General features: G+C 40.2%; 1 protein-coding gene across 10 annotated transcripts in view; it reads right to left on the reverse strand.

Annotated features, from left to right (window-relative positions):
- TMEM39B (transmembrane protein 39B) overlaps positions 1-12,994 on the reverse strand; it is a 253,297-nt gene that overhangs the window by 31,464 nt on the left and 208,839 nt on the right. For all 10 annotated transcript variants that reach the window (XM_085648446.1, XM_085648451.1, XM_085648449.1 and 7 more), the window contains one exon: positions 9,901-10,021. In XM_085648446.1, the coding sequence (XP_085504572.1) occupies positions 9,901-10,021 (121 nt within the window). The remainder of the gene's footprint in view (positions 1-9,900; positions 10,022-12,994) is intronic.

The raw sequence follows: 12,994 nt of genomic DNA on the forward strand, positions 1-12,994 counted from the left end.
ATCACAAATCAGTAATTCCTGGGAATTTGTGGTATATATATATAATGGCCGCCAATGTGGACTGAAGCAAGTCCTATGTTGTTGTCTATGCAAATGGAGTATTTATGTCCACTGAAAAGTTGTTGCCTCTAGCAATTGACGAAGGCGATAGCTGAAACGCGTTTTGCTGTAAGCTGGTCCAATAAAGTATAATTGGACACTGTTCCCGTGAGTGCTGGTGCTTTTGTACCCGGAGCCTGGACTGAGTGCGGTGTCCGTCGCCGCAGAGAAAGCACCCGACCGCGAGTGAAGGGGCGTGACGGAAAAGCGAGCCGGATTGAAATTCCTCTTCACCGCCGCAGTGAATTTGCAACATTGTTTCACCGCATGGAGAGCCCGCTACTGTAGCCGAGCAGAGGAAGACGTGAATCTCTTCGCGTTTGGACTCACACTGGGCGGAAGGATCTCCGGAGCGGGTAGGAAATTGACATTCAATTATTATAGCGATGTATTGAACTACGGCAGGTCGAGGGAACACACAGCAGATAATTTTCGAATTTAAAGAAGAGCCATGTTTAATGTAGAGGCGCGACGCGAAGTGGCCAATGAAATATTCAAAAAGAGAACAGATACTCGCTCAGGTGGGAGCGATGGTGACGGCGGACGAAATGGGACCCGAGGGTCCGATCCCTTAAAGGAACAGTTTGCGCGTTTAGAAAGACTCCATGAACGCGAAATACGGAAATGGTGGGAGGCCACCTTGCTGCAGCACTATCGATGTGGAAAGAGTCCCTCGTGGTCTCAGAATCTACACTATTCCTGCCTATGAAAACCCGAACCCCAAATTGCTGGAGGAATGGGCAGAGCACACAGCTGCCTCCTCGAAGGGCATGTTACTGATACTGATCAAGTTCGCCTGGAGCGACAGAGACACCACGCTACAGGAGATCATAACATTGGAAGGGGAGATTGAAAAACAGTGCGACAAAAGTAAAATGGAGGAGTTCAAGGAGGGCATGAAAAAACGCTTAACAACTTATGAACTCAAAATTAGGCAAAGGAAACAAAGCAAGTTTGAACGCGACGAGCGAGATTATGAACAAGGGCGCGTCTTGACCTTCGCCAAAAGATATGATTTACCGAGAAGACAATTACTCAGTCGCAGAGGCAAAACAACAATTGAGCAACGTGATACATCAGAATCAGAAGTCACTGATGCTGAATTGAGTAGTGATGAGAGAGAAGTAAGACGTGCTGAAGAAGCAGTGGCGACACCTTTTCACGAGGAATTTCGCATTATCCGGGAAACATGGAGCCGAGGTGGAAGAGGCAAACCAATGCCACAAAGGAAAAAAGTAGACGTAGAACAAGGAGGGGCGGCTGGAGTAAGCAGCAGCACCGCATCGCCTCGGATCACCCGGAGCAGGAGAGGGGCGAGACGGTAACATTAGAGTCTCTTACAGTGGTAAATTTAACACCAAGAGTATTAACGGAGGCGGAATCAAAAGTTTTACAATATGGATTAAGTTTCTGCCCCTCAAGGAGATCTGAATACACGCAAACCAAAATCGATCTGTTCAGATTTGCGCGGAAAATGAAACTCGCAAAATATTTTCAGGGCAAAAAATCTACAAAAGAGAAAGAAATAACATCAATCAGTGAAATGGAAAATCTTACAGCTGGTGATCTAGAAACGTTGGCAGTCATGGAAGATTTGCAACATGAGGGCGACCCCAGACAACTGATCGCAAAGAAAGGTGTGGATCAATCGGAGATTATTCAAATCAATCCAGGTAGCCCATTCAAACCAGCGTCCAAATTTGTGCCGATGATGCCAGCTGACTCCATAGATATATTCACTGAGGCAGTGACACAGGATTTGATTAAATTAAGAGGAAGCAATATGAATAACAGAAGGAGGGGCAATATTACTGTAAAACAAAAACAGGCAATCAAGGATTTACAAAATGATAAATCAATCATCTGTAAACCGTCCGATAAGGGGGGGAATGTTGTCTTGATGACTTTTGACTATTATCAGAAAGAAGCACTGAACCAACTTAATGATACAACTAGTTATAAGAGGATAACACGCAAAGAATTTGAAAGCAGTGCAACATCTCACAGGAATCTTCTGAATAGGTGGTACCATAAGGGGATGTTATCTAAAGAAGAATATGGCTTTTTGGAGTGCAGATATCCTAAAATTCCAACATTTTACCACCTACCAAAGCTACATAAAGACCCTGTTAACCCCCCCGGACGCCCAATTGTTTCCTCTTTGGGAAGTTTAACTGAGCACATGTCCCAGTATGTGGATTTCTTTTTGTCTGAACCAGTCACCAAACTCACCTCCTACATCAAGGATACCAAGGATTTTTTGAAACGAGTAGAAAATGTACACTGGGAGAATGACTTTGTAATGATGACTCTCGACATATCCAGTCTATACACTAGTATCAATCATGATCAAGGAATGCAGGCGATTCAACACTTTCTGAATGATCGGCCAATTAATTTGGCAGAACATAATGTAATGATAATTGAGTTTGTGAGATTCTGCCTGCACAATAACATTTTTCTGTTTCAGGATGTCTTGTTTAAACAAATACGCGGTACCGCGATGGGGACCTGCTTCGCCCCCAGCTACGCGAACTTGTTCGTGGGCTGGTGGGAGGAGCAGGTGGCCTGGGCGGAGACCAATGCAAGTTGGACTCAAAGAGTCATTTGTTGGACAAGATACATTGATGATTTGTTCATCGTTTTTAATGGAACTGAACAAATGGCAAATGATTATGTTGAAGTACTTAACAACAATGACCTTAACCTTAGGTTCACAGGGGATATCAGTAACAAATGTGTGAACTACTTGGACTTAGTGGTGTTCCCTATGGAAGGTAGACTGTGCACTCGTTTGCACAGAAAGCCGACCGCAGGGAATTCTGTATTGCATGCCCGGAGTTGCCATTTTGAGAAGACTATAAGCAGCATATCCTATGGGGAACTCCTCAGGATTAAGCGGAATTGCTCCCTAGATAGTGACTATCAAGTAGCAGCGAGAGAAAGCATGAATAGGTTCAAGCAAAGGGGTTATCATCAGGACATCCTTAATGAGGCTGTCAGAAAAGCAGAAACAAAGTCTAGACTTGATTTGATTGAAAGTGAGGATCACATTACCAGACCAGCAAGTAAGATTGACAATAAATTCAGGATAATTATAGATTATTCTGAGGATGCTCAGGTCATCAGAAACATACTAAGAAAGAATTGGTACATCCTAAAAACGGATTCAGTTTTAGGAAAAGATATACCAAAGGCACCACCATTGACATTTAGAAGAGCTAGAACGTTACGTGATGACCTAGTACAAAGCCATTGCAACAAAGAGAGGACAACACCACCATTTGGGAGGATAACTGGTTTTTATCCGTGCTTAAAATGCAGGGCTTGTAAAAACAGCAAGAAAACAACACACTATAAAGTCCCAGGTCTCAAGTCTCCCAGAAAGATCAACAAACTGATGAATTGTAATACCAGTTTCACAGTTTACTGCCTGGTTTGCCCCTGTGGTTTATATTACATAGGGAGCACCATTCACCCAACCAAAGTACGCATTTTGGAACATATGAGGGCTATTCACAATAAGGATGTGTCATATCCAGTGGCGAGACACTTTGAATCCCTCCACCAGAGCAATAGGGATCTGTTGAGTTTTTTCTGCCTGGATCATGTGCCACTAAATGTTAGAGGGGGTGACAGACAGTTACAACTAAGGAAACTCGAATCCAGGTATATCATTGATGTACAGACCAAAATGCCACTTGGTCTGAACAGTGGGGAGGAGTTGGCTATCCACCTGTAGCTTAAGGTATCTATGTATGGATCTTGATTATGCTGTATTTTTATTATTATTTTGATTGAAATTGTTTTTTCAACATATGACCGAACAAAGACCCATCCAGGGTGTGATGTTTTGAAAGGCCCATTCAGGGCAGAATTGTATTGCAACAGAGAACTGTGTTTGCATGTTCAGTAATGGCCGCCAATGTGGACTGAAGCAAGTCCTATGTTGTTGTCTATGCAAATGGAGTATTTATGTCCACTGAAAAGTTGTTGCCTCTAGCAATTGACGAAGGCGATAGCTGAAACGCGTTTTGCTGTAAGCTGGTCCAATAAAGTATAATTGGACACTGTTCCCGTGAGTGCTGGTGCTTTTGTACCCGGAGCCTGGACTGAGTGCGGTGTCCGTCGCCGCAGAGAAAGCACCCGACCGCGAGTGAAGGGGCGTGACGGAAAAGCGAGCCGGATATATATATATATATATATATATATATATATATATATATATCTCATCAAAAGTGCCTCTGAACACGAAGACGCTACTCCGGTGGTGCAGGTAACAACCCCATTTTTATTTCTGAAACTGCCAATGGTGTCCGGTTTTAAAAATTACAATCCCCGACGCGTTTCGAAGCCTCCGCTTCTTCCTCATGGGGCAGTTTGGCAGCACCTCACGGCGCAACCACAGCAGGTTCTTTGTACCCCCTCCATTGCATGATCTCTCCAGTGAGGCATGCTGGGTGCTGTAGTTGTATTCTCCCCCCTCCATTAGGGTCCGTTACTGTGCCTCAATTCTTGCCATTAATTACATTTTCAGCCCTCCAGTGAGCCCCCAGGCATCCATGGCAGTGTCTATTTCCGAAATCACCATTGGCAGTTTCAGAAATAAAAATGGGGTTGTTACCTGCACCAGCGGAGTAGCGTCTTCGTGTTCAGAGGCACTTTTGATGATATATATATATATATATATATATATATATATTTTTTTTTTTACAAGAGCAAATGCACGCCAGAGATGGCTTTTCGCTTTAGGGAATCATACTGTGTATATAATTTCCGTATCAGGATAATGCCTTCGCCTGATAAACAATCTGCCTTTTATCTGAGTAAGCCTTTAAACCAAAGACTGAGCCATCTTTACTAGCAAGCTGTCAAAGGTTTTTCAAATGTAGGCTTACATGCCTACACATAGTTCTACATTTTTGTTCATGTAGCAGATTGCAGTTTTTAAGTATGGGCTCGAGTCCACTTAGGTTGTTTTGCAATCCTCATGTAATAAAATAAAAGAAATCATAAATAAAAACACATGCGTCAAGGGTCACCTCTCTTTATTCATTGCTTTGTTCCACTGTCATTCATATGCTTCTGCCAATCATAGTATAAAGCTTTGGGCACTGGGTCAGCCCAATTTCGCAACTGGCTCTTTTCCGCTGTGAGTGAAGGCATTGTGCCTGATCACATGCGCAAAACAGCCTAAAAAGAAGTGCTCTTCAGTGCCATGTCTGGTGGATGAATACTTTGCTTCATTTTTACTTCTCTTTTTTCATATTTTGCTTTTAATTATTTTAGTCATCCGTAAGAGTTTAAATTAGGTATTCAGATTACTGCAATTCAAAGCCAATAGTACTGTGTCCTGGTGACGATGAAAATCATATTTTCTCGGGAAGTGAATTAAAACTAGAAAGTGCATTTATACCTGCTCCAAGTACATTTGCTTGCTAGGAACTTACACTGGTCTTAAATTTACTTATTAATCATTTTTTCAACTAAACATTTTTACTACAATGTCCAGATGGCGGCATGCTTTGTTTTTCATTATTATTATTCATATTCTTGCAAAAAACAAAAATTAAAAAATGATCCGTTTTATCAGATGGCCCAGTGATAGCTTGATAAGTCAGAGTCATTTGGTAGTTCAAAAACGTACAGGCTGCCAACAAAGTAGAGCTGTGGAATGCAGCATTTCGAGAGGGACTCGCATGTAACAGATCTGATCGATACATAGCTAGATCAGAGTTCAGAGATAGGTGGCAGACTGCCACGTAAAAGATGCTACAAGCTTAGACCCCTTTCTCAGTTCACACACTTTACAATTGCATTGACTGCTCAAACAAATGAGGCTAATTCTATTACAATGGTCCAGCAAGCTCATAATAGTCAAAGGTGTTATAGGCTGACAGGCTAGTTTCAGGTTATATGGAAGGCATAGGTTAACAGCTAGTTTGAAATATACTTATTCTACAAACTTACAACTTCTTCCAAGGACGCAATGCACCAGAGGCACAAGTGCATCTTCAATTACACAAATGTTAAAGAGGTCCACGGATAGCTCTCAGGTTATATTGATGCTGCAGATTAGTTTTTTGGTCTGTTCATGCAATACTGACCCAAGTAGCTTACTAACAGCTTAATTACCAGGTAAATGCTCTGACAATAATCTTTATTATAGGCTCAACACTGGTAGTTTCTAGGTTACACAGATTTAAGAGATGTTTTGGTAGCATCTGTATCAAAGTACCACAAATAACATTCATCTCTATTTTAATGTCAATTTACAAATCCAATCGCTTCTTTTAATGGTCAAGTACATATTTAATTTTTTTTTTTAATTATTTTTTTTAAGGACTCCGTAATCTCAGTAGTAATAGATCTAGCTACCACGTGTTTTGCTAGCCTCTTCTTGCATTTTCGAGGCCAGAAAAAAATTAATCAAATCATAATAGAAAATATTTGTCAAATTCTTTTTACATTATTGAAATTTACTATTTTGACAAATCCAGTAGAAGTTAGCATTTTTCTTTTTAATAACAAATTTTATTTGGTTATTCCAATGAGGTCTGGACCATAGCCCCACAAGTACCTGTAAGGAAAGTAGATGAAGCCGGAATACTGACATTTAAAAAAATTGCAATACCTGCAAAACATGCAGGGTACATAACGTAAACATGCAGACTGTACCAGATTCTAGTAATCGTACCAAGGATATGGTCATAGGATGGCAGGCTATCACATGACATGGAACGAATTGGTCAGTGGAATGTACATATATAACGATTTCTGTTAAGGGTCCGCAGAGGGTATGGGGAAGATCAATCCCAGGGTACGTCGCCCCAAAGTTAGAATTTTAACAATCATTATCAGCTTTAAATCATTATGCACTGTATTATTGAGATATATTTTCTAAAATCTATAGTGTGTGATGCATGCATAGAGTCTCATACTTTAGTTTGAGTCAAAAGACTCTTACTATTCTTATTTGGAAACGTATTTGGCATTATGGTACATGAATGAATTTTCAAATTATAGATTCTAAGAAATCTCCCAGTAATCGTGTTTTAATCTCAAAGTTTAATTGCATTAACGTTAAATTTCAAATACTTAATTATTCATCACTTGCATTCCTGCTCAATTTTACAATCACTTGATGTAAAAATATCCCTTGTACTGCCGCTTACAAGTAGGTGCAATTTCAAAGACCATAAGAAGTTTGTATCTGGTGGGGCACAATGTGTTATGGTTTAAGTAAATAAACTTTCTGGTTAATATCAGTTATGATCTGTTCAGGAATTACATATCATTATGCAAGTTTTTCGCTTCACTATTTTCTTCAATATGTTCTTATTACAGATCAATCTCAGTTGTATTGTGGGCTGAAATTTATATGCGACTCAAGCTCAAACTCACTTTGTGTGTTCCCCCAAAGGAATTCTCCACCATTTTGGTAATTCTGTAATCCTTCGGTCCCGATTTGTAAGTCGCATATTCACTTTCATGTTATGAAGGAGACTTGTTTAAATTATTAAAAAATTATTTATAATTTCAGAATTAAATACCTGACCTCTTTATTTTGTAATATATGAATACACTTTGCTTTTAACACATACTTATTTTTGTGGTAACATAGTTACTAGCACACTGGTAGCAGTAACTTTTGACTAATCTATTTGGTCTTTCATAAAGGCAAGACCAACGAATTTTAATTTGCTATGAGCATTAGTCCAAAAATAGTGCAGTTCATGATTAAGTATTTAAAGCTTCTTTAATGGTATTGAAGGAATTAATCCAAAATACTTCCTTTTATCTTAAAATGAGTTCTCTATTTCTATCCCTCCTATTTCTCTCCTCATGCATAAGGAAAATGCTACTTACCAGTATGCATCTGTTTTTGGCATGTAGAGCTGTAGATTCGTATACACCAACCCCCCTCCCCAGATACCGCTATCTGTTCCAGTATTATCATACTTAGACACATTACACAAGGTCATCTTTTCTAGTCGTATACTTGTGCATAGATCGCCATCTGGTGTTGGGCTCAGATGTTTGCACTTTTTGTCTTGGACAAAGTCTTTTGTAGTCACGAGGTAGGTGAATCTTCCTCAGACGATAGTGCGTATGGGCATCGACTCAATCTCCAGATTAGCCAGTCTAGCCATGGAGGGTTAGGATGGAGTTAGTAAGAAATAGAAAAGATGACCATGTGTAATGTGTCTAAGTATGATAACACTGAACAGATAGCAGTATCTGGGGAGGGGGGTTGGTGTATACGAATCTACAGCTCTACATGCCAAGAACAGATGCATACTGGTAAGTAGCATTTTCCGTTCGAGGCTTATGAGCTGTAGATTGTATACTTGTGCATAGACTGTACAGCAGTTACCTCCTTAGCGGTGGCTACCAGTATCTGTTGCAGTGGTTTGAAAAAGTGTTTTTAATACAGCCTGGCCCACACTAGCTTGTTGCTTTGCCTGCACATCTACACAATAGTGTTTTGTGAAAGTGTGTGGTGTAGACCATGTTGCTGCTTTACAAATATCTATGGCAATGTTCCCTAGGAATGCCATAGAAGCCCCTAGTTTGGGTGTGGAATCGGCTCTAGGGGGAATGGATACTGTACGCTTTGCTTTTTGGAAGCCTATCTGGTTTAGTAAAATCTATAATTAGTCATTTATTTTGACATATTCGAAACATGTTTTTAAATATGAACAGTGAGGGATTCTTTGAATTGATCTACAGTACGAGTCCCTATATGCGACTCATGTTCAAAATAGTTTTAATAAAATACATAAAAATAATACAACATATAATGATTTGTAACCAGCGCCAGTGGAATTATGCAGCAGGGGAGAACCACATTATGTGGCATGGTTGACTAAATTATGTGGCAAGGAAATGCAAATTACGTGGCATAATGCATCGCATTTCGAAGCATTATTTCATCACTAGTTTGTCATTCTCACACGTGAACACTGTATGGACCAAGGTTTCACCTCATTAATATTAGTTTAACACAAATTCAACAATAAGCAACTGGAAGGTGTCCTGCTCTGCGAGACAAAATGCTTGTCACTGTGCAGCAACACGTTTGGTAAAGTATTTATTAACTTTCAGTCCATTTGAGCTAGAAAATTAATTTTGTTAAAATCTACAATTTGTGCAGAAGATAGCTTAACTTGTGTAGCAAGTGCAGCCAATCCATGAGGATACAGAAAATGCAGAGGCCGCAAAATCACATACCAGTAGCCCCGTTTATAAACAACTGAAGATAATCAGATAATCATTTAAATACTGACTGGATTTGTCAAAATAAATTGTAACTAATTTCAATACTGTAACAAAATGAGATACACAGTGTTATGAATTGATTTTTCATTACTTTTTCAAGTCTTGATAAAGTAGAAAACTCGCAAAACCTGTGTTGGCTATTCAGATTTCTACAATAACTGCTGAGCAACAACAACAAAAAAAAAGGAAAATTGAATGTATATTAGAAAATAAAATGAAAAGAAACCGTGAATAAACGCAAACAAGCAATTCAAAGTGAACTGGCCTTCTTCCCTGTCTGTTTATAATGTAACATTGACTCTGCACATGACAGTATCATGCAGGCAAGCTTCAAGAAAACACACATCTGGGCAATTTTTTCTATAAATACAAACGATGTCAACTGATGTTACAGGCTCAAACAGCCTGTTCCAAGTGACACTTTACAGCACAGCATTAGCACCAGTCATAAAAACGTTACCTGCCCAGCCAACAAACCACAACACCCATAGCATTTATTTTGATTAGAAACATGCTTACATGAAATCTGAAGTGGGATACGTCCGAAGGCACAGCCACATTGTAATAACCAACAGCTTTGTATACATTCTTATTGTGTTTCACCAGTACCCCTTGAGGCCACATGCATTCCTCTGTCCATCTGCAGGGAAAAGAAAGAGAAGCATACTTGCATTAGGTGTTCAGGTACTACACTGACAGACATTTTTTGTATATAAAGTGAAAAACAGTTTAGTATTCAGGTACACAATTCTCAAAATAAAAAAATACTAAAGAACAGGTCTTCAAAGGAAAGGGCTCAGGAAAAGAGGGGTATAGTAAGTTCTCCTGGACACGTACTCCATTGTATGTTCTCCTTTTCAAGAGAGCAGGACTTAAGAAACCCAAGAGCTTTTTTAATCCATCACTTCTATAGGAAGCTACAGCACTAAAACTACACTGGTGTACTGAAAATACAATATCAGAACTCTACTTTCTTGAACCCAACTCAGAAATACTGACAGTGCGTAATGTAGGAAAAGAGATGCCACAACGTGAAGCCAACCACCAAGAACTGCATTCTTTTCAGTCAAACCTTAAATAGAATGTAGGTTCAGCTTAGAACTGAGGAATATGTGATATAAAAGGACTACTGTGTGTCTTGGCAAGCATATAACTTATTTTGGACTCTGGCTTAGGCCATGTGTTTATTTGGCTAGCACGATTCTGCAACCTAGTTTTAGCAATACACACATTGTGATGTGCACAGATTTTAATTTTCAAACTATCTTCAGGGAAAGCCTGAAACCCCTAGCGCACCATGTCTGGCTTAAAAACAGTGTCAGAGCCAGCAAGGTGTGTGATTCCCCTGCAACTACTTTTAGGATCAACCAACATGTTCCAGGATTGAATGTCGGAGGTACTCTGCCTTTTGACTGCACCACCTCATCTTTCCGACACAGCTCAGCACCGGAGATAAATTAGTTTAGACTGTGATGCCACACTGTAATACTGTATGTACATACTTATCTTATGCGGTATCTGTACAGCACAAATTAAGCTGAAAGGCAATGTAGAGCTGTACAGTCAACTAGTGTTTGGAGGAAGAGATCTGTTCTGAGGGCAGAAGCAAAATGATACTGCATAATAGTGTAGTATACTTTTAAGAGGTGCATGTTATTATACGCTGCTTGTAAAGTGAGCTCCTCTCTACAAGGAGTCTCTAGCCGCTATAAAAAGCACAGATTGTGGTTTAACAGCCAAGTCTTGAGTTTGAGCCATTCTTTCTTTTTATTTTTCTCTACTGAAATGCAGGGTTAGACATGTTCTAAACTTGGAAAGCTAGCATTTTCAGCTAGGTGCTGCAATGTAGCCTTTTTACACTATGTCTCTTTCAGTATGAAAATTTGGAATGTCTGCAATAAAGAGTTTTTCTACTATATAATTATTATTATTATTATTATTTTTAAGTGTTCTGTGGTCTCCTACCAATAGCAGGAATACTCTACGTGTTGATCCTACATTGAGGATCCTACGAATCAATGTTTGATTTAGTGAGCTTCAATTTTAAAATGCTTTTATTCATCCAACTCTGTTACTTCTAAAGCCATTGATAAGACTGAAATGTATTCCGTTTTATCCGCTAGATTAACTCTAAGTTGTGTATCATCAGCATAGCAAGATAGAGTGACTTTAAATTGTGCTAGTAAATCAGGAAGTGGTTTAACAATAAAAAAGCTCTACCCTAAACTGGGGCATTTGTGGTATGTTGACATCAGCCAAACTCCTGCATTCATAGATGGAGCAGGCTGTTGTCCAGCCATAAAGAAGCAGGCAAATGACAGTGACAGGAAAGCCAACCAATGGTAAGCAATAGGTGCGCTCCAAGCCCTTGTATGTTCTTGACATACAGCATACATACTGGTTGTTTTTGATACTTTTATCAATGTGTAAATTCCCCGAGGGGCATCAAGAAAAGATTGAATATAACACAATGCAACCCTTGGGAACTTAGCTGGTGACAAGCCGCTTCTGGGACCTGGATGTGCAGACGTTAAGGAAAGTTAAGAGAACCAGTGAAGGACTTTGCCCATGAATACCATTCAAGACTTCAGGTAGTGTGATGAGGGTGGAATCGATGACAATGTTGAAGGTGAATGAGGGGTCCAGCAACAGCAGAAGGCAGGGCACAGCCTTATCTTTGGTCAGGAAGGTGTGGTCTAAGATTCGTAAGGTAGAAGTCCCTTTGCTGCAGCATGATATTGTGCCAGATTGACAGTCACCCAGGAGATGGGTGGTGTCGATGTGATCTTGGAGTTGAGAGTAGACTGCTTTTTCAATGATCCTACCAATGAAGGGCAGGCGAGCAACAGAATGTGCATGAGCAGTCAGTAAGCGTAACTCAATAAGGGCAGGCTTGCAAGGCGAGCTAGTGAGGTTACTCATGATTGAAACAATGTGGTCATATGTCTTCCTGAACTTAAAGAGGCGATCTGCGGTGTATAGAATGTTCATAAGAGGGGCTAGTGTGGCAACTGGGAGGCTATAAAGCAGGGCTATGCCAAATCCAGATGTGTGAATCAGAGGCTTAAAGGGCAGCTCTAAAGTTGATTTCCTTTTTTTTTTTTTAAACCAGATTTTATTGTTTTTTTAAAAATATTTGCTTCTTCTACATCAATAAAGCAGTGAATGACATGTATAACTGTACTCATACATTTCTGGTTGTCCTCTAGCCGCAACTCCCTCCCCCCTTGAGTCGCAACCACTTCTTAAGACTAATCTGGATGGTGTTTGTTTATGCAGTGGGGTCTCTCACTGGTTATGCTCACCACTGTATAATCATCTATACTGGGGGGTAGGTCTGAGGGCACAGCTGGCCCTAACGATGTCAAATCTTCAAAGTTTCAGCGCTCCTTCCATCATCTCTTTGTGTTTGCTTTTTTGCCCTAAGTTGGCAGGGTATGCCCAGACGTGGGTCCCTTGCTCACTTTGCCACTAGAGTCAAGCTAGCATGGCTGATGAGTGGTGTTACTGTGAAACCAGTCCCAGGATGCTTATTTCCAGTCCAGGGAGGACCAGGCCTGGCAGTTCGGGCTGGACTGTTCCCATGAGGCACAGGGTCAAGGCTGATTTTCAT

Source organism: Triturus cristatus, chromosome 3_2 (genome assembly GCF_964204655.1).
Source record: "Triturus cristatus chromosome 3_2, aTriCri1.1, whole genome shotgun sequence".
Taxonomy (NCBI): domain Eukaryota; kingdom Metazoa; phylum Chordata; class Amphibia; order Caudata; family Salamandridae; genus Triturus; species Triturus cristatus.